Here is a 23,415-nt window from a genome sequence, read left to right as displayed (position 1 = left end):
TTATTATTATTATTTTTATTATTATTATTATTATTATTTTTGGACCCAATCCATTCATGTGAAATATTTTTAGGGCAATGATGATAGTGTTTTTTGTGACAGGAGCTTGGAGCAGCGGCTAAAAGAGACAGAGGCTCAGCATCAACAAGCTTTGGAGAGTCTCCATCGCTTAGGTGTTGCAAATAAGGTCTGTTCCTTTGGATCTTCCACATGAGTTGATGATTTTTCTTATTCTGCGTTATGTTACATAATTTAAGGATGTAGTTTAATTTGCAGATTAAGTCCTGTTTTCATGAAGCTGCTCACAGTTTACCATAAAATGTTTTGAAATTAGAAGTGAATGTTATCTACTGTATACAGTACTTATTATCCATCAGTCATGAGCCAGAAGTTTATGCATCTTTTTAAGTTGTGTCTTAAGGGCATTTTTCTTGCATAACGTATTGCAAGGAGGAAGAAAGCACAAAGGAGAAAAACTATCAGCAGCATACCTACTAAAATAGTTCAGACAGCTGTGTTCACAATTCATGCCAACAGTACCCTAGCTCTACTTTATAGACATAATCTGCTTTTTTGTATGTTTCTTTATTGATCTGTATCACATTACCTGCCAGATGATCAGTTCATCTACTGTCACATTAAATAAGGATCTCCAACCCTTGTCATCGGCTCATTCAGTCATCTTGATCCACCTATCTGTTCCCTTCCGTCATCAACTTCTGTAGCTTACTTTCTTATGCTTTCATTTACCATAACTCTCCAACCTTTATATTTTTTATTAAATAAAAATTGTCATTTATTTTCTTGCTACAGAATGAGATGGGTCCTGTTCTGATAAATCTGAATGAAGATCCACAGCTCTCTGAAACTCTTTGCTACCGACTGGTGAGCGGCACCACTACCATTGGACATTCCCATTGTGATCTCTCACTTCATGGCCTGCACACTGAACATGTTCACTGGTTTGTTCATATTTTTTTTAAGTTGGGGGGGGGGGATCTGTATAGCTGTGCTTCACTTCATACACCAGTTAGAGTCTGTCCATTGATTGTCAAGTCATTAAGGGGGTGCCGGACTCATGTGCTCCTTTATACATAATTCATTCAGTCACCTTGCACTGTCAGTTCCCATTCCCTATAACCATGCCATCTACTGTAAGCACACACCCTTCAGCACCTCTGGATCATGTCTTTGGTTAATCATATTATTATTGTTATTATTATTATTATTATTTTTTTCTTAATTCACTCTAGGCACCTCATACACCCATACACATTGCACATTCATCCTATTTCCACTGCTCTTAATCAAGATTTTTCATTTTCATGCCACACCAATAACCCATACATTAATGTGGGCACTAACACACCATGCATTCCACTTGCAGCCTCCACACTCAGACTTCTGGTTGGTTTCCTATTAAGGCCTTCATAAAATCAGCCGCCTTCTTTCTCTGTGCTAGTACTTAACTTCCTTGCCAATTCAGGTTTCTCCATTTAGCAGCATATCACAGTGAGTTACCCTCTATCTCAAAAACCATCACTTTACTCCTGTCTGCATTGACTTTCAGATACTGCTCTTAATCAAGATTTTTCATTTTCATGCCACACCAATAACCCATACATTAATGTGGGCACTAACACACCATGCATTCCACTTGCAGCTTCCACACTTAGGCTTCTGTTTAGTTTCCTATCAAGGCCTTCATAACACCAGCCGCCTTCTTTCTTTGTGCCAGTACTTAACTTCCTTGCCAATTCAGGTTTCTTCATTTAGCAGCATATCACGGTGAGTTACCCTCTGTCTCAAACACCATCACTTTACTTTTGTCTGCATTTACTTTCAGAGTATGACCTCTCACAGACACTTACAAAACTCTTTACTAGTCTGCAAAGCTCCTTTTCACTGTAACACAGCGTTTCCTAACCTGGGGTGTGTGCCCCCCTGGGGGGGCATTTGAGATTGCCAGGGGGGGCGTGGGGTAATCAAAGTTCAACATAGGGCTAGGCCATTCAAATGCATACAGGGTATTCCCAAAGATACTTATGAATAAGAAACTTTGATAGGAAAACTTCGCAACTGTCATTTCGAGCAACCACATGTAATGTTGCCATCTAACATCATAAACATCCACATGGAACAGATAAAAACATCATTGTTTAGGGGTCAGAGGGGTGGGGGGGGGCATCATGAATACCGTCCTGATCAAAAGGGGGCACAGTGCTAAAAAGGTTTGGAACCCCTGCTGTAGCAGCAACACTGTCATTTGCATATATCATATTTGAGATAATCCACCCTTCATGATTCATTGCCATCCCCCTCCCTCTAACTAACTCTTAAGAAAGGGTTGTTAGTTCCTGTACTGAAAGTGTAAATTAACTTCTGATTATGCAGTGGAAGAAAATGAAAGTTTAAATTGAATTACACTTATTTCAGCTGTAAACTTGACACATACTGTTCATTATTGCATAGTTATGGGATTTAATATTATTGGCATTGATGATGATTCAGCTAATTATTTTTTGTCTTTTATTGGTGTCTGTTTCAGTTCCATATCTAACGATAAAGGTCATCTTAAGCTGTACCCTAGAGCAGGTGCTGACACTTTTGTTAATGGCAAGCAGATCTCATCTCCACAAAAAGTAAGTTGTATTATTGTATTATGATCTTACCACCGTACTGCCTGGTGCTGAATCTCGTGAGGCATGGCCTTGACAAGGACCTTTGACATCTTAAACAGTTGTGACCCCTCCTCAAATGAACACATTGCCCTGCCTCATACACCCTCTTGCCTATACAGTAGAGTCTTCATACAACACGAGATAGGTTATGCAGAACCTCATGCAAAATCACATTTGCACTAAAATGTGACATATATTTACATGTAAAATACGGGGTTAGGTTCTAGGAGCCTTATATTTTTTGTTAAAAATATATTATAGATAGATTATTACAGTACAAACATGTCTGCCTTAAGACATCCAAGACAGTGTGTTTAGAGACGATCTCACCAACTGGACACATCATTGCATACTGCATTCTGACCTAACCTAACTGATTAGTTTTGTCCCCTAATACTCCCCATAAAAATTTTAATCACCAAGGATTGCCAGTAAGCCTCTTGAAAGTCCTTATTACCAATCAAGCAAAAAACTTTTAACCTAAATAACACGTGAATAATGGCCACCCAGCATCAGGCATATTTCGCCAAGAACCACTTTTGGCTCTCATTAAAAAAAGAAATGCAGTGTGAAACTATTTTTGAAAGCCATTAGTCATTAACAATAAAGGAAAAAAAAAAATTGCTATAAAGAAGTTGTCAGCATGGAGTGATTGCGTATTTCTCACGTCTCAGAACACACGAATTCAATAACCGTGAATAATAAGCAAGTCAGCCAAGCAGTGTAATTTATCATCATCATCATCATCCAGACCTCCTTTCCCACCTAAGGGCAGGGTGAGGAGTAGCAATGTCCAGACAGTATAATTCACAAGAACGCACATAATTATCTTACCTAACTATGTAAATCAACACGTAGTGTCTTCACATGTCATAAGATCCGAATTTTCTCGACCAAAGACCATCACTTCATAACAGACATCATGCACAAAGCCCTCCCTCCCCCCCTTTTTTTTCTCTCCCACACTCCTTGCACTAAAGGCAAAAATATGAATTTTACTGCTCCTTCATCATTAATTTTTTTCCAACAAAGGAAACTGTCCACATCATAAACACACCCGACTCATTTGTCTGATCATTTGCATTTAAGCTCTCACACTACATGCCACTTCGTCCAACAATTTAACATTTTCATTTAGAATAAATGCTTTTCTCATGTTCATAGCACTTTCAGGGTGTTTAGCCATAACTAAAGGTACTTTGGAACCTCATGCTCAGAGTTTTGAGAGGAAATTAGGAGCAAGAAAATAAGCAAATAAACTTCTCATCACAGTGACCATCTACACAACATTGAGGCAGGCTGTGGCAGGTGGTATAAGACGTAGGTCAGGTCTGGTTGAGGAAATCAATCAGTGACCGACAAAAGCATAACACACGAGTTGTATCTGGAAATCCAGTGCCTAAACGCACCTATTTCCCACAGTTTCTCACGCAATTGAGTGGTATTACCATGCTGTTAACCCCTACGCTCCGGGGGTTTTCCGATGTTGCACACTCCTCACTATGGGGGATATCAGTGATGGAAAAAAATACTCTTTCTTCAAACCCTAATATCTGCCAAACTATAACAGCTAGAGAAAAAATTAAAGATACATAAGACTCAACAACTCTTCCTCTTTCTAATGAAAGCATCCCCACATCTCCAGGTGGTCCCATCGACGAGTAAGGATAAGTTAAAGTTCAAAGGGTGGCGGGAAGACTATCTATCTATCTATCTATTGCCAGATGCCTCAATCCCGTTTGGGGTGGCCACAAACAAATCGCCTCCAAGTCGCCCTGTCCCTCGCCATTTCACTGCCCTGCTCCCAACTCACACCCCCCTCTCTCATATACCTCTCCACCCCATCCCTCCATCTCATCCTCGGCCTCCCCCTCCCTCTTCCCCCCTCCACCTCACTCACATACACTCTCTTTGTCAGTCTTTCACCCTCCATCCTCTCCACATGGCCAAACCACCTCAGTGTGATCCTCATAACGCTTCCTATCACATCCACATCAACACCACAACGCTCCTTTATATCCTCATTCGTCAGCCTGTCTCTCCATGTGACTCCACAGGCTCCTCTTAAATAACTCATTTCCACTGCTCTCACTCTTGACTTGTGTCCTTCCAACAATGTCCAAGCTTCACTTCCGTACATTAGAGTTGGTATCACAATACTGTCATGTAGTAACTTTTTCACTTCCATGCTCACTTCCCTGTTTCTTATCACTGCTTTCAAAGAACCAGCAACCTTTCTTCCCTGCTGTACCCTTTCAAGCGCTTCACCCTCCAAACCTCCATCCTTACTCATCACACTACCCAAGTACTTAAACATACTCACATTTTCCAATTCCTCACCATCCAGCCTCGCTGTACATTCACTAACTTCACCTCTCTCAAAGACCATCACTTTACTCTTCCCTACATTCACCTTTAGATTCCGTTTCTTACACACACTCTCAAACTCATCCACCAAGCCTGGCAGCTCCCCTTCGTCTTCACTCAACAACACAGTATCATCTGCAAACAACAGTACAAGGAGTTTCCAAACACTATCCTCTCTCACCAGGGCCACTCCAACATCTACTACCCTACCTTGTACCTCTTTTATTACCCCATCCATGTACAGATTGAACAACCATGGAAACATGACACATCCCTGTTTCAAACCAACTTTCAGAGAGAAAAATTCACTTAGTTCACCATCCACACGCACTGCAGCCTTAGCACCATCGTACATACTCTTCACAGCATTCAACAACTTCCCATCTACTCCATATATTCTTAATACTTTCCACAATCCTTGTCTATCCACCCTGTCATATGCTTTCTCCAAATCCATGAAAGCCGCATACAACTTCTTTCCCTTCTCTAGAAACTTTTCCACTAAAGATCTAAGAATGAATATCTGATCTACACAACCTCTTCCCTTCCTAAAGCCTCCCTGTTCTTCTCCAACTAATTTCTTTGTTCTTTCTCTAACTCTGTCTATAAGTATCCTACCATACACTTTTCCTATTATACTAAGAAGACAAATGCCCCTATGATTACCACACACTTCTTTTTCCCCTTTTCCTTTGTACAAGGGAATAATTATACCTGACTTCCAATCCTCTGGGACTCTACCTTCCTCCCAGGCCATTCTGCACATCTTCCACATCCATTCTACTACTATCTCTCCCCCATGCTTCAGCATTTCACCACACACTCCATCAATTCCTGGGGCTTTCCCCAATTTAACTTTCTTCATTGCTTCCACAACTTCTATCCTACTGATTTCTTCCTGTCTTCTCACCTCCCTCCTTCTCCCAGCCATTCCCCAGCCACTTATACTCACATTACTTCCATCCTGTATGTTCAACAATTCCTTAAAGTGTTCTCTCCATCTGCTCACTTTTTCTCCCTTCTCCACTAGTAATCTACCATTTTTATCTTTCACTCCCCTGCTAACTTCACTTCCACCCTGTCTTACTCTTTTCACCTCTCTCCAGAACATTTTCTTACAGTCCCTCCACTTTACACTCAAATTCCTTCCAAATTCTTCATCCACTCTTCTTACTCTCTCTTACTAATCTTTTCACCTCTCTCTTTCTTTCTACATATAACTCTTTCTTCCGCCTCTCAACTTCTTCCACACCGCTATTTCTCATCCATTCATTGTATGCTTTCTTCTTTTGTGCCACAGCCTGTTTCACCTCTTCAGTCCACCACGCTGTTCCTTGCACCCCCCTCCGTCTTCTCTTCCTTCCTCACACCACATCACGTGCTGCACATATTTCTTCTGTAAATATCGTACACACACCTTCCACGTCTCCCATCTGCTCCAATTCACATTTGCCCAATCGTTCCTCCACTTCTCTCTTATACTCTGCCTTTTTCTTTACTGTTATTTTTTTATTGGTACTGTTATTGAACTGTTGATATTAAATAAAAATATCTCTATTTTCTTCTAGTCATATTCACTACAACCTCAAAACCTGTATGATTAAACAGGTTATCTAGAAAGGGAAGTACTGGTGACCATCCTTGTCTTGTGTATGTTGTAAAAAATTTAATTTTTAAAATATTGTTTTTGCGTGTTGTGCTCTATATTTCACTCACCATTTAATGGAGTGTACTGTAAGTCATTTATATACAGTATCCAGTTCTCCAAACCCTTTGGTTAGGGTTTGACCAAAGCTTCAGGCTTCAAAATACAGATATGGAGTCAGCCACAAAAGTTGTGTTGTTTATCTTGGCCCTTTATATATATATATATATATATATATAGATAGATAGATAGATAGATAGATAGATATATATATCCTCAGTGTAAGACAGTTTAACTGAAATGGCAGAGAGAGATAAAGAAGCCATTCTCTTGTAACAGTGTAAGTAGAGCTGTGGGTAAATGAGGACTCACTGGGGAAGAGGATAGGCATTTTGAGGTGGAGTTGTGGACCCGGGTATATGGCAGATATTATGGATGCATGTGACCTGCGATATGAATATTGTGGATGACTATATGTCTTTCATCCTAATGGTTAATATGTTTTGCTTATTGCTCTTGGTTTCCTGCAGTTCCGGTATTTTTACTTTATCCTTTATGCCTTCCTTGTACTTCAAGGAATTTTAAAGTAAGTGAATAAAATGCTAGTTACTCAAGTGCCTATTAGAAAGAAAGGAAGGAATCGGTCCACAAGAATACTAAAATTATTCCTTGTGCTTGCCTGTAGCTGCATCACAACGACCGTGTAGTGTTGGCGGGACTCTACTACTTCCGTGTCAGCTGTCCTGCCAAGCCATCATCCCTCACCACCAGCCTCTCCCAAACAAAGAAACTTGACTTCTATTTTACAAGGGATGAGCTGCTTAGAGTGCAAGAAAGGAGGTATTGTACACATATCATGCTGTTTAGTATTCTGCAGATACCTACTTGATTCCTACTTTCCGTTCTTCCATTCATTCCCACAGGAAAGTATTTTATAAATTTTGTCTTATCTGTATGACTATGTCTTGTAATTATTTTTTTATTGTAAGGGTATTTTCTCAGTAGAATTACCTGGTGGTGGCAAGAACAAAGTTCCTAGGTTTGCAATACCCTTTGGAAGAATTTTCCCCTTGAATCCAGGTGACGTTTCATTGTACTGTACTGTACTTTATTTTTGTTGCTAACAGATGGTTTTATTCAACTTAGGAAAAGCGTCTCATATTGAAGAGGTTTAATAATGCTAAAGCCAACCCTGCCAGTTCGAACATTAGCTATTTCCATCATCATCATCCGGACCTCCTTTCCCACCCAAGGGCAGGGTGAGTAGTAGCAATGTCCAGACAGCCCAAAATTGCCCAGTCCAATGGGCCACGCTTCCATTCACTCATCATTAAAGCCCCTGGAATCCTGGCTCTATCGGATACGCCAAAAACATTCACCATGTTCTGTAGCTTCACATAATTGTATCCGACAGTCAATCCAGATGCTGCCATGTTAAAAAAGTGCCAAAAATCCCTGATCATGCACATCTCCTCACATAATTCATCTAGCCAGCTCGATCTCCTGTCAGTTCCCTAGCCTCACCGACTTCCAAACCTCTCTTCCTCACACATTCATCCACCATATCTCTCCACCTTCTCCTTGGCCTACCTCGCCTCCTCCCTCCTTCAAATTCGCTCAGATGTACCTTCTTCGCCACTCTATTGTTATCCATTCTTTCCACATGACCATACCATCTCAGTACACTCTCTTCAATTCTGGTGTCCACCAACTTCCTCACTCCGCATCTTTCATGAATCACATTATTTCGTATCCTATCCACCCTCTGTACTCCACATACATTCCTCAGCAGTCCCATCTCCACTGCTCTTACTCTTGACTTTTCATTTTCATGCCACACCATAGTCTCACATCCATATGTTAATGTTGACACTAACACTCCTTCATGTAAGCCTCATGCAGCTGCAACACTCAAGCCTCTGTTTCTTATCAAGGCCTTCATTGCACCAGCTACTTTTCTTCCTTGTGTCACTCTACTTTCAACTTCTTTTGAACATTTTCCTCTCTTTTCTATCACTGTACCCAGGTATTTGAACTCTCTCACCAGTTCCAGTCTCTCTCCATTCACTGTTACACTGCACTGGAAGTCACCTTCTTTCTCAATAACCATCACTTTACTCTTTTCTATATTTACTCTCAAGGAACGACGCTTACAGACATCAGCAAAACTCTGCACTAGCCTACCAAGTTCTTGTTCGGTACTTGCAAGCAGTACTGCATCATCAGCATACAACAAATTTGAGATATTCCATCCATCACCATTCATTACCAATGCCATCCCTCTCTCCATTAATCGTGTTTTCACTTCTCTCATCACCCTATCCATATATACATTGTACAACCACGGGGACATCACACAACCATGTCGCAAGCCCACACTGATTGTGAACCATTCTTTTAGATGCCCATTAACCCTGACACATGCTTCACAACCATCATGAAAACTCTTGACGGCACCTAGCAGCTTACCCTCTACACCATACATGCGCAAAACTTTCCACAATCCTTCTCTGTCCAGATCCATGAATGCCATCAACATTTATGGTCCTTCTCACAAGCCTTCTCTACTATCTGTATCACTGCAAATATTTGGTCCTCACATCCTCTGCCACTCCTAAAGCCACCCTGTTCATCACTCACTAGGACTTCTGATATCTCTCATACTTTCTCTATAATAAATCTTCCATATACTTTCCCTACCACACTCAGTAAGCTTATGCCATGATAATTCTTACACTCACTTTGTTCACCTTTATTTTTGTACAGGGGTACAATCACAGCCTTTTTCCACTCTGCAGGCACAGTTTCACTTATCCATGCCCTCTTCCATATCTCCAACAAGCACTTCATTCCATTCTCTCCACTACATTTAAGCAGCTCTGCATACACCTCATCAACCCCAGCTGCTTTCCCATTTTTCAGCTGCTTCACAGCAGCTATTTCCCAAGGTAAATAAAATCATCAGAAGGTGAGAAGCACAAAATTAATAAGATATCTTAGGCTCAGTGGGTTTAGGATGAGGGAAAAGTGAACTAGAAATGACACCAGTCTCAGTTTCAGATCAGCAATATTTGTTGTGTCCTAAATATATTTTCAGTAACTAGGTGGTTCCATATCATCACTGGCCTACTTGATTTGCTGGGAACAGACTTGGGTATTACTATTAATCAGAGTATCTGGGTATTACTATTAATCAGAGTATCTGTTTTGTGGTTAATATATTAGTATGTGTGCAGTCTGTAAGTGTTAACAACTTTGATTTGACAGACTCCAGAAAGAAGCAGAACTGGCAGTTGCTGCCAGTAAAGCTGAGTTGGAACAGGAAATGCAGAATCGGATGGAACAGCTGATGGACAACATAAACGAAGCAAAGAATCAGTTGGTATGTAATACTATCACTGTACCTTGCAGCCACAAACAGAAAAACTTTTGAAACACAAAATACAGCTTTAAGATCAACAGTAAAATGTACAGAGATCACAGTTATAGATCACATGCTTGCTTGCATGAGTGTGATCTATACACACACACACACACACACACACACACACACACATACACACACACGCAGGCACGCACGCACACACAGTACTCCCAGTTAAGGACTTCGTGAATATGAGAGGTACACAGTTTCATTGCTGCAGTAGCTACTGAATCAGCCCCACCCTTGTTACTTTATACTGCAATACCCCCATCATCACCACCACCATTATTCTTCACATTAAGTCTCATAGCACTTCAAGTCCATCCATTGCAGATTTTTTATGAATGGAGGACACATGTAGTCTGATACATATATATATATATATATATATATATATATATATATATATATATATATATATATATATATATATATATATATATATATATATAATATTATATATATATATATATATATATATATATATATATATATATATATATTTTTTTATGCGAGGAAGAAGGAACCAAAGGCCATGAACCTGCAGATTACAGTTCCCTCCAAGAGAAAAACAAAATACAATATAGAACCAAATTCAAGATCCGATCATTTTGAGATGCCTGGACACACTGCGTTTGAAAGACTGGAGATCATAGGCAGCAGGAAATACAGACAGAGGGAGACAGTTCCAGAGCTGACCTGTTGCATAAATGAAAGACTGGGAGTAACGGTTAACTCTTGCATTAGAGAGTTGGACAGAAAAAGGATGAGAGTTTGCTGCCAGACGGGTGCTACGCGCCCGTCGTAGAGGTGGAGGAATGCAAGCAGACAGTTCAGAGGAGCAGTGACCATTAAAGTAGCGATAGAAAAGAGATAAAGCTGCAACAGTGCGGCGAAGAGACAGAGGTTGAAGGGAGTCAGTAAGAGGAGGAGAGTTAATGAGACGAAAAGCCTTTGACTCCACCCTATTGAGAAGAGCTGTATGTGGGGAGCCTCCCCACACATGAGAGTTGTACTCCACACAGGGGCGGATAAAACCCCTGTATAGAGTCAACAATTGCGCAGGGGTAAAGAAAGAACGGAGTCGGCTTAGCACACCCAATCTCTTGGAAGCAGATTTTACAAGAGATGTAATATGATCTTTCCAAGATAAGTCCCGAGTAAATGAAACCCCAAGCATGTTCAAGGATGATGCAGGATTAAGCTGAATATTATTAAACATTAGTGGGTATACCTGTGGAAGATTTTGTCGGGTTGATAGGTGTAAGAACTGAGTCTTAGATGCATTAAAGACAACCATATTATTTTTACCCCAGTCAGAGATACGAGCCAAGTCAGACATTAGGTGTGCCATAGCCTCATCCCTTGTTTGTTGAAGTAACTGTTGAGATGGGTGTTGCGGGAACCGAATGGAAAGGTGAAGGGTGGAGTCATCAGCGTATGAGTGGATAGGGTTAGATGTACAGCTTAGAAGATCATTGATGAATAAAAGGAAGAGTTGGTGATAGGACAGAGCCCTGAGGAACACCACTGTTGATAGATCTAGGAGAAGAACGATGGCCGTCTACAACAGCGGCTATAGAACGACCAGAAAGGAAGCTAGCGATGAAGGCACAGATAGAAGGATAGAAACTGTAGGAGGGCAGTTTGGAAATTAAAGATTTATGCCAGACTCGATCGAAAGCTTTTGAGATGTCAAGTGCAGTGGCAAAGCTTTCGCCAAGGTCCCGAAAGGAGGATGACCAGGAGTCTGAAAGGTAGGTGAGAAGATCGCCAGTGGAGCATCCCTGACGGAACCCATACTGACGATCGGAAAGAAGGTTGTGATAGGAAAGATGCCTTAAAATTTTTCTATTAAGAATTGACTCGAAAACTTTTGAAATACAGGACGTTAAAGCAATTGGACGATAGTTGGAGGGTTGGGAGTGGTCACCCTTCTTTGGGACTGGCTGAATGAGAGCAAACTTCCAGCAAGAAGGAAAGGTACAAGTTGACAGACAAAGACGAAAGAGTTTGCCTAGGCAGGGTGTAAGCACAGAAGCACAGTTCTTGAGAACAACAGGAGGGACCCCATCAGGCCCATATGCCTTGTTAGTACTGAGGCCAGTGATGGCAGAAAATACATCAACTGAAGAAATTTTAATGTCAGCCATGAGGAAGTCAGAGGGGGGAAGTAATGGAGGAACAGCACCGGAATCGTCTAAGGTAGAATTGGAGGAGAAAGTCTGTGCGAAGAGATCTGCTTTATCAGTAGAAGAAATAGCTACAGAACCATCAGAGTAGAAAAGAGGAGGGAAGGATGATGAGGTAAAGTTGTTAGAAAGATTTTTGGCAAGATGCCAGAAGGAGCGGGAAGAATTCGAGTTGGAGAGTTGAGAGCATTTAGTATGGATGAAATTATTTTTAGTAGAGCGAAGAACAGACTTAGCACGATTCCGGGCAGAAACGTAAAGATGATGTGATTCAGGGGTGGGTTGGCTCCGGTACCTTTTGTAGGCCCTCTCCTTGTTGCGGACAGCATTAGAACAAGCGTGATTAAACCAAGGCTTTCTTGCGTTAGTCAAAGGATATGAGAAAGGAATGTATGCTTCCATGCCTGAGAGAATAACCTCCGTAATGCGCAAGGCACACTCAGATTGCTCACGGCCATGGAAGCAATAATCATTCCAGGGAAAATCAAAGAAGTGCTGCCTGAGGGCCTCCCAGTCTGCGGCTCCAAAATGCCACAGACGACGTTTCCCTGGAGGGTCCACAGGCCGCACCGGAGTGATAGGACAGGTTAAGGTAATAAGGTTGTGATCGGAGGAGCCCAACGGAGAGAAAAGATTAACAGAGTAAGCAGAAGGATTAGTTGTGAGGAAGAGGTCAAGTATGTTTGAGCTTTCTCCAAGGCGGTCAGGGATACGGGTAGGGTGCTGTACAAGCTGCTCTAGGTCATTAAGGATAGAAAAGATGTAGGCTTGTTCACCAGGTGGATCCGTGAAAGGAGAGGAGAGCCAAAGGTGGTGGTGAACATTGAAATCTCCAAGAATGGAGATTTCAGAGAAAGGAGAAATGGATAGAATGTGTTCCATTGTAGAAGTAAGATAGTCGAAGAATTTTTGATAGTCGGTAGAATTAGGGGATAAGTAAACAGCACAGATATATTTAGTCAGAGAATGACAGGAAAGCCGAAGCCAGAGTGTGGAGAATTCAGAAGAATCAAGTTCAGGAACACGAGAGCAAGATAAGTCGTTGCGTATATATACACAACAGCCACCTTTGGCTTTGAAATGAGTATAGAGAAAGTAGGAGGATACAGAAAAGGGTTTGCTGTCAGTTGCCTCAGACAGCTGAGTCTCCGTTAGAAAAAGAAGGTGAGCTTTAGTGGAGGAGAGGTGGTGCTCAACAGAGTGAAAGTTAGAGGAAAGGCCGCGAATGTTGCAGAAATGAAGAAGAAGAGAGTCAGACAGTGGTTCCAGGCACCTTGAGTCGTCACCGGGAGAGGGGCAGATGGTGGGGGCATTTATGGTCCCCCCCCTGGGGACTCCGAGGCTTGATAAAACGACGCCATTTTTGGTAAATTTTGAATAGGAAGTGTAGTGTGTACTGTGCATGTAGTTTGGTGAAGATAGTTAGAGAAATTTGTACTGGAGAGCATGCTGGCCTACTCTCTGTGTAACTGAGACACTGAAAAAGTTCAGCAAAGGGGGATGGTCAGGAACTATAGTCGGATTCCCGCCCATTTGCGGCTGAGGTGTGGCCCACACCTGTGGACAATGGTGCCACGTTTCCCCAACTTGCGATGTGAAACGGAAGCTATTTATGTACAAGGCATCACAAATTCGATAAATTCAGATGAATAAAACTTACACTTGTGTATTTTGATGGATGAATCAACAGTAATCTTATTATGCATAAAATATTTATACAGTAACACAGAAACATGGCATACATATTGTACAGTGTTGCTAAAAGATATTGTAGTCACTTTTAATGGTTTTTAGCGTAGTTTTAGGGTGGGTAATAATATCGCAGTTATGGATATAAGATAATGAGCCTGAAAAAAGAAAAAAATATGCCAATATCCAAAGTAAAAGAAATAATTCATGCAATTCTTGTGAGTGGCAATACTTACACACCCATCTGGCCTAAAATAAAGTACGTACCCCTTCGTATACCCAATCATAGCTTGTACAGGTGTTGCTTGGGAAAAATGCTCACATTTACTGGCTTTTACCATAATTTTAAGGGCGAGGAATAATCACATTTATAATCATAAGCTAATATGTAGGACAAAATAGTAGGCATATGCCATTACCGAAGTAAAAAAAAAAAACTATTCACTCGCGAGCGGCAACACTTCCACACCCAGTCGGTGGCCTTGACAGATAGCTTCCCTACAGAGAGAGAGAGAGAGAGAGAGAGAGAGGCAGGAGAGGGGCATGCATTGAATGCATTGTCGGCATCACTAAATATAACAAAACCAAATTAACAAATGAAAGCACAATTATAAATAACTTATAAAAGAATCAAAAGTACTCAGGGTGGCTCACATTTCCCACCATGTGGTAGGTGAATCCAGCCCCCCCTTCCCCTTCCCTCCCTTCTTAATCCCTCCTGGGTGTCTCAGGTCAAATCCCCCTTCACACTTCCCCTCCCCCCTGGACCACCACCCCAACAAACCCACATCCACAGTCCCACCCACACCCACACCCCACTACGTCGGGGTGTATGAATCAGTAACGTAACAAACCTCTCAGCAGACAGTAACTTTGACACTCCATCTACTACTAAATATAACAAAACCAAATTAACAAATGAAAGCACAATTATAAATAACTTATAAAAGAATCAAAAGTACTCAGGGTGGCTCACATTTCCCGCCAGGAGAGAGAGAGAGAGAGAGAGAGAGAGAGAGAGAGAGGCAGGAGAGGGGCATGCATTGAATGCATTGTCGGCATCACTAAATATAACAAAACCAAATTAACAAATGAAAGCACAATTATAAATAACTTATAAAAGAATCAAAAGTACTCAGGGTGGCTCACATTTCCCGCCAGGAGAGAGAGAGAGAGAGAGAGATAACGGTATAGAAAACGTGGCAACACTGTACACAGGTGCGGGCCACACCACAGCCGCAAACGTGCGCGAGTCCTACTATAGTCCTGAGGGCTGATGAAACGGGAGCTCCAGCACTCCCTGTCATCAGCTTTCCATCCACCTTGGGAGTACTGCCCTGCTCGACCGGTGCCACAGTCTACTCCTCATATATATATATATTTATATGTGTGTGTGTGTGTGTGTGTGTGTGTGTATGTATATATATATATCCATCATCCAATCCTACTTCGCCCCACAAGCAACATAGGGGCCCGGGGCTAGGCAGTTGGTCCCGACATTTAAGATGAGAGTGAATATATATATATATATATATATATATATCATCATCATCATCCAGACCTCCTTTCCCACCCAAGGGCAGGGTGAGGAGTAGCAATGTCCAGACAGCACAAACTTGCCTAATCCAAATAGACCACACTTCCATTCACTCATCATTCAAGCCCCCGGAATCCTGGCTCTACTGGATACGCCAAAAACATTCACCACATTCTGCAGCTTCACACAAACGTATCCGACTGAGTCAGTCCAGATGCTGCCATGCTCACAAGGGGTGCCCAAATCCCTGATCATGCACTTCTCCTCATAGCATTCATCCAGCCAGCTCGATTTTTTGTCAGTTCCCTAGCCTCACCGACTTCCAAACCTCTCTTCCTCAAACACTCATCCACCATATCTCTCCACCTTCTCCTTGGCCTACCTCGTCTCCTCTCTTCTTTAAATTCGCTTAGGTATACCTTTTTCACCACTCTATTGTTATCCATTCTTTCCACATGACCATACCATCTCAGGACACTCTCTTCGATTCTGGCATCCACCGACTTCCTCACTCCACACCTTTCACGAATCACATTATTTCGTATCCTATCCACCCTCTGTACTCCAGATATATTCCCCAGCAGTCCCATCTCCACTGCTCTTACTCTTGACTTTTCATTTTCATGCCACACCATAATCTCACACCCATATGTTAAAGTTGGCACTAACACTCTCTCATGTAGGCCTTGTGCAGCTGCAACACTCTAGCCTCTGTTTCTTATCAAGGCCTTCATTGCACCAGCTACTTTTCTTCCTTGTGTCACTCTACTTTCCACTTCTTTTGCACATTTCCCTCTCTTTTCTATCACTGTACCCAAGTATTTGAACTCTCTCATCAGTTGCAGTCTCTCTCCATTCACTGTGACATCACACTGGGAGTCACCTTCTCTCTCAGTAATCATCACTTTTCTCTACTGTACATTTACTCTCAAGGCATGACGCTCACAGACATTGGGAAAACTCTGCACTAGCCTACCAAGTTCTTGTCCGGTACTCGCAAGCAGTACTACATCATCAGCTTACAACAAACTTGAGATATTCCATCCATCACCACTCGTTACCAATGCCTTCCTCTCTCCATTACTCATGTTTTTACTTCTCTCATCATCCCATCCATATATATATTGAACAACCATGGGGACATCACACAACCTTGTTGTACGCCACACCTATATATATATATATATACTGTATATATATTTATACTGTATATATATATATATATATATATATATATATATATATATATATTCTATTTATCTGTAAAAAAAAAATGTTTTGAAGTGAAAAGGGTTGTTTTTTAGTATTTTTAACCCATCAGTCATATATCAGTAATATGTGTCACTTAAAGTTGTTTTACTTAAAATAGCTTTTAGCCAGAACACATCATAAACTTTAAGTGAGGAGTGACTATACAAGTAAGTGACAGTCATGAACTTAAACACAGATGGACCAGCAGGACATAGTTGATAAACTTCAAGGCAACCAGTGGAAGCTTGAGGAAGAGAAAAGACTCCTAGAAGAACAGATCAAGAAGGCCCAGCAGTACTCTAAGTCCATGAGCCCTCCTCTCCCACCTGCAGCACCACCATGTTCTAATTTTTTACATGAGGTTAGTGTTTATGAACATTCTCATTATCCATGTCATCATCATACAGACTCATATCCCCACCTAACGATGGGGTGAGATAGGATCGAGTAACATGGAAAGAGAAAGTATAAAAGAGAGAAAACTATCAGCAGCATGCCTAGTGAAATGGGCATACAGTGATTCACTCATCATTCAGTCAGAGCCTTAGTGAGTGGTGAGTTTTAATATTGGTATTTTAATTTTCAGATTGAATCGATCTTCAATGAGTCAGTGCAAGAGGTGAAAAGAGAGCCAGTTAAAACTGCTGCACCCATGCTTAGTTTTCAGTTGAAGGAGGCCAACCAGATTTGTAAAAAGCTTGGAAAATCATTTGTGAGTAGCCTTTTGTGCTTCAGTTAACTGGTACTGATATATAGCGAGATGTCTTACTTCTAATAGGAGTATCCACAGAGAAATTGCCCTCATCTTATCCTGTCCCCCACCTTCAGGCAGCCGTCTCTTCATCCCACACCACTCTTACTCATATACCACTCCACCTCATTCATTCAAGTAACCATCTTGTATTTCTTTAACCCGTGGATTGTGCAATTACCTTTTTTTATCTCACCCTGTGGTGCGCAAAAAATGAAGGGGATATTTTTTTTTTTTTTTTTTTTTTTTTTTTTTTTATACTTGAAGAGGAGTGAATGATGAGGTGAAAGGGAGAGAGATTGTCCAGGTGCTTGAGGGTGCAAAAGTGGATGTATGTGGAATGACTGAAACAAAATGGAGAGGAGAAAGTGTGAGAGAATGGGAGTATGGATGGGGTATATGTGCAGGAGTAGGTGAGAATGAGAGGGCAAAGGAAGAAGTATATATAGTTGTGAGTAAAAGATGGAAGAAGAGCATAAGACAGTATGGATCAGTTGGGTCAAGGATTGTGTGGGTAAAGTTGAAAGTTGGAATACAAATGTGGGTGATTGTGTGTGTGTATGCGCCAACGCAAGATCGTGCTAGCAGAGTGAGAGAAGAGTTCTGGACAAATGTGGAAGTGTGCATGGAAAAGTTTGGAAGGAATGAGAGAGTGTTTTTGATCGGTGATATGAATGGTAAAGTAGGGAATGTGAAGGTGGATGGAATAGTTGGTGAGTGGGGTGTGCCTGCTGCGATAGATGAGAATGGCAGTGCGTTAGTGGACATTTGTGCTGGGAGGGGGTTGGTGATAGCCAATACCCTCTTCAGGCATAAAATGATCCACAGGTATACATGGCGAGTGATGAAAAGGGTGGGTGGTGAACTGAATGAAAGGAAGGCAATGATTGATTATGTGTGTGTGGATGAAAGGATGCGAACATGTGTAATGGATTCAAGAGCTTATAGAGGTTGGGGGAGTGGACTTTCTGACCACTACTTGGTAGTGGCCAGAATTAAAGCTCAAGTAAGATGGAGGAATAGAAGAAGGGAAAGACGAGAGGAAGGAGTAGTTGCAAGGAGAGTGGAAAGGTTACAAGAGGATGAGAAAAAGGCAGAGTATAAGAGAGAAGTGGAGGAACGATTGGGCAAATATGAATTGGAGCAGATGGGGGACGTGGAAGGTGTGTGCAGGATATTTACAGAAGAAATATGTGCAGCATGTGATGTGGTGTGTGGGAGGAAGAAAAGATGGAGGGGGGTGCGAGGAACAGCATGGTGGACTGAAGAGGTGAGACAGGCTGTGGCACAAAAGAAGAAAGCATACAATGAATGGATGAGAAATAGGGGCGTGGAAGAAGTTCAGAGGCGGAAGAGAGAGTTATATGTAGAAATAAAAGAGAGAGGTGAAAAGATTAGTAAGAGAGAGTAAGAAGAGAGTGGATGAGGAATTTGGAAGGAATTTGAGTGTAAAGTGGAGGGACTGTAAGATGTTCTGGAAAGAGGTGAAGAGAGTAAGACAGGGTGGAAGTGAGGTTAGCAGGGGAGTGAAAGATAAAGATGGTAGATTACTAGTGGAGAAGGGAGAAAAAGTGAGCAGATGGAGAGAACACTTTAAGGAATTGTTGAACATACAGGATGGAAGTAATGCGAGTATAAGTGGCTGGGGAATGGCTGGGAGAAGGAGGGAGGTGAGAAGACAGTAAGAAATCAGTAGGATAGAAGTTGTGGAAGCAATGAAGAAAGTCAAAATGGGGAAAGCCCCAGGAATTGATGGAATGTGTGGTGAAATGCTGAAGCATGGGGGAGAGATAGTAGTAGAATGGATGTGGAAGATGTGCAGATTGGCCTGGGAGGAAGGTAGAGTCCCGGAGGATTGGAAGTCAGGTATAATTATTCCCTTATACAAAGGAAAAGGGGAAAAAGAAGTGTGTGGTAATCATAGGGGCATTTGTCTTCTTAGTATAATAGGAAAAGTGTATGGTAGGATACTTATTGACAGAATTAGAGAAAGAACAGAGGAATTAGTTGGAGAAGAACAGGGAGGCTTTAGGAAGGGAAGAGGTTGTGTAGATCAGATATTCATTCTTAGATCTTTAGTGGAAAAGTTTCTAGAGAAGGGAAAGAAGTTGTATGCGGCTTTCATGGATTTGGAGAAAGCATATGACAGGGTGGATAGACAAGGATTGTGGAAAGTATTAAGAATATTTGGAGTAGATGGAAAGTTGTTGAATGCTGTGAAAAGTATGTATGATGGTGCTAAGGCTGCAGTGCGTGTGGATGGTGAACTAAGTGAATTTTTCTCTTTGGAGGTTAGGTTGAAACAGGGATGTGTCATGTTTCCATGGTTGTTCGATCTGTTCATGGATGGGGTACTAAAAGAGGTACAAGGTAGGGTAGTGGATGTTGGAGTGGCCCTGGTGAGAGAGGATAGTGTTTGGAAACTCCCTGTACTGTTGTTTGCAGATGCTACTGTGTTGTTGAGTGAAGACGAAGGGGAGCTGCAAGGCTTGGTGGATGAGTTTGAGAGTGTGTGTAAGAAACGGAATCTAAAGTTGAATGTAGGGAAGAGTAAAGTGATGGTCTTTGAGAGAGGTGAAGTCAGTGAATGAACAGCGAGGTTGGATGGTGAGGAATTGGAAAATGTGAGTACGTTTAAGTACTTGGGTAGTTTGATGAGTAAGGATGAAGGTTTGGAGGGTGAAGTGCTTGAAAGGGTACAGCAGGGAAGAAAGGTTGCTGGTTCTCTGAAAGCAGTGATAAGAAACAGGGAAGTGAGCATGGAAGTGAAAAAGTTACTACATGACAGTATTGTGATACCATCTCTAACGTATGGAAGTGAAGCATGGACATTGTTGGAAGGACACAAGTCAAGAGTGAGAGCAGTGGAAATGAGTTATTTAAGAGGAGCCTGTGGAGTCACATGGAGAGACAGGCTGACGAATGAGGATATAAAGGAGCGTTGTGGTGTGGATGTGGATGTGATAGGAAGTGTTATGAGGAACACACTGAGGTGGTTTGGCCATGTGGAGAGGATGGAGGGTGAAAGACTGACGAAGAGAGTGTATATGAGTGAGGTGGAGGGGGGAAGAGGGAGGGGGAGGCCGAGGATGAGATGGAGGGATGGGGTGGAGAGGTATATGAGAGAGGGGGGTGTGAGTTGGGAGCAGGGCAGTGAAATGGCGGGGGACAGGACAACGTGGAGGCGATTTGTTTGTGGCCACCCCAAACGGGATTGAGGCATCTGGCAATAGATAGATAGATAGATAAACTTGAAGATAACCATCCAGGGCATCATCCTATGAAAAAAAAAAAATCTCTCTCTCTTTGTCTTTGCGTAGGGCCATGCGTAAGATTAATTAGGGGAGTAGGAAAAAAAAAACATTGTTTGTATCATAATTTTGAAGATAAACATCCAGGGCATCATCTGGTGAAAAGAAAAAAATTTCTCAGTGTGTTTGCATAGCTCCATGCGTAAGTTTGTGTCGGGGTCGAGTTGTTAACGGTGATGTACAGCCAGCACAGCCTGAGCTGTGGCTCGCAACACAACGCTACCCACCCTGAGTTGTGGCTCGCAATCCACAGGTTAATAATTCTGCCCATATATATATATCTGTTTAACAGCAGTCAGGATGTGACACATCCCTAACTCATTAACATTCAGATCAAAGAATTCATTTAATTCACCTTCTACTTGTACTGCTGCCTTTGCACCCTCATACAGCTATTGCAAATTGACTTAGGACCTCCCCCCTCAGGGTATTAAAAAACACAGAAATCATAGTATATCACAATGTTCATGAAATGCCATTCATTAATAGGAAATCATGTTTCCCGTGTTTTTCAGAACAGTTGGATATGTTGTGGCATGGATTCACTTAGATCTCTAAAGTAATCTGAGGACATTTCTTTGCACAAACCTTTGTCAGTTCAGTCTTTAGGTTGTCCAGGTTGGGTGTCTTCTTGTCTGCCATGATTTTCTTTATCTTTGCCCAGCAGTTTTCTATCAGATTTAGATCTGGACTGTTGCTAGGCCAGTCAAGGACCTTAGTCCGATTATCCTGAAGCCATTTTGTCACTTTTCTTGACTTGTGACATGGAGCTGAATCGTGCATGAAAAAGTCGCACCCATGAATAGCAAAAAAATTTAACAAATGATTTTTCAGAACTTGAATGTAGCAGCCACCATTCATCATCAAGTTCTTAGGAAGAAAGTAGAGGCCTCCCCTTCCTATTTCACCTGAGAAACACCCCCGTACCATAACTGATTGTGGGAGCTTAACAGTCGGCACTGTGTAAGCATGGCCATATCGACTACAGGAGGCAGGATGACGAACCTTGGCAGAACACATCTGGAACACTTGAAATGTGCTTTCATTGGAAAACATAACTTTTCTCCGCTCATTCGATGTCCAGTGTGCATACTTTTTGGCAAACTGAATGTGCTGCTTCTTCATGTGGTCATTGAGAAATGGTTTCTTGGCTGTGGTGTGACTTGGCAAACCCAGCTCCTTCTGCAAGTGGTGTTGGATAGTTCGAATTGAGATGTCTTGTAACAGCTAGGGATGCATTCTCTTCAATTCTGTTGCTGTCAGTCGAGGATTCTTGATTACTTCCCTCTTCAGAAGCATATCTATACCACTGGAAGTCGTCCTTTTCTTTCCACCGCCAAGCTTGTGCTCTGGTATGACCTCAGGTGGCAGCCATGCGCTGCAGCAAGAATCTTCATGACCGTCGACTTTGCGCGTCCAGTATGTTCACAGATCATGTTGACAGGGACATTATCCTGCCTCCATGCAATGATACGGACCCTATCATCCCTTAAGCTGTACTTTCCAGGCATGACAACTCGACTCTAGGAAAATAATAGGGCAAACAGTAATGCATATGAAAAAAGAGGGAGGTGCAAGCTCGGAGCGACAGGAACATATACTCCCACTCTTGCTTCCGGACAAGCACTGACGTGCTGAATGTTGCACCACCTCCCACCAACACCAGATGAGTTGCCAGTTACTTCTTGCCCCAAAAATTCACTTGGTAGAGGTGGAAACATAAAGCAAAAACAGACAACTCTCCCACAGCAATTCTGTGTGTAGGTCCTAAGTCAATTTGCAGTGGGTGTACATACTGTTAACAGCATTAAGTATTTTCTCATCAATCTCAGTATCTTCCTCATTAAATTTTCTTGTCTGTGTATTGTTTCATTTGCTTTCTGCAGGTTGAAGACAGCATACGATTTCTTTCATTTTTGAAAGTTCTTTTCTGGTATACATCTCAGAGAGAATATCTAGTCTACACACATCTTCCTCTTCCTATGACAGCTTATTCCTCTCCCACCATTTCATCTGTTATCTCTCCCACTCTGTTGATAACTCTCCTGCAATCTGTTTTCCCAATATCATGTGCTAAGAATTTGATATGACAAATATTCCTACAATAGCCACCCACTCCTCTTTCTTCTTTCTCTATGTGCAGGGAAACTGTGATAAATGGCTTCCAGTCCTCTGGCACTCTGCCATTTTCCAGATCCATTAAATTATTATATCTGTACCTTTCAAAGCCCAATACCTGCCCAGGGCCCCAACCAAATGGGCAGACTCGTGTGGCCATGTGGCATGTGAGAGGTGTGAATGAGGAGAGCAAGAGGGTGGAAGTGGTGCATGTGTTTAAGAGTGCGAGATATGCTGTGATGGCATTGTGTGAAAGGTCTTTGTAACTGAAACAGAACAACATTTCAAAACACTAAACAGTACACTCATCACAAACATCAATACCGCTGTGAACACTTTCAATACAATCATACAAAATGCAGACAAAAGACACATTCCTAGAGGCAACAGAAAGAAACACAACCCCAACTTCACACCAGAAATTCAAGGCCTCATCAGACAACGGGACA

The 23,415-nt window shown here is 41.9% G+C and overlaps 1 protein-coding gene across 1 annotated transcript in view; it reads left to right on the top strand.

Annotated features, from left to right (window-relative positions):
- The window catches only part of LOC145413264 (uncharacterized), a 115,156-nt gene that overhangs the window by 49,664 nt on the left and 42,077 nt on the right, over positions 1-23,415 (top strand). The window contains exons 14-20 of the mRNA XM_080282992.1: positions 88-187; positions 814-962; positions 2,549-2,642; positions 7,379-7,533; positions 9,961-10,075; positions 16,983-17,147; positions 17,373-17,498. Of these exons, the coding sequence (XP_080139118.1) occupies positions 88-187; positions 814-962; positions 2,549-2,642; positions 7,379-7,533; positions 9,961-10,075; positions 16,983-17,147; positions 17,373-17,498 (904 nt within the window). The remainder of the gene's footprint in view (positions 1-87; positions 188-813; positions 963-2,548; positions 2,643-7,378; positions 7,534-9,960; positions 10,076-16,982; positions 17,148-17,372; positions 17,499-23,415) is intronic.

The sequence above is a fragment of the Coenobita brevimanus genome, chromosome 95 (assembly GCF_032717465.1).
Source record: "Coenobita brevimanus isolate Jiangsu-jjx chromosome 95, ASM3271746v2, whole genome shotgun sequence".
In the NCBI taxonomy this organism is placed as follows: Eukaryota; Metazoa; Arthropoda; class Malacostraca; order Decapoda; family Coenobitidae; genus Coenobita; species Coenobita brevimanus.
This window is presented reverse-complemented; position numbering and strand designations above follow the sequence as displayed.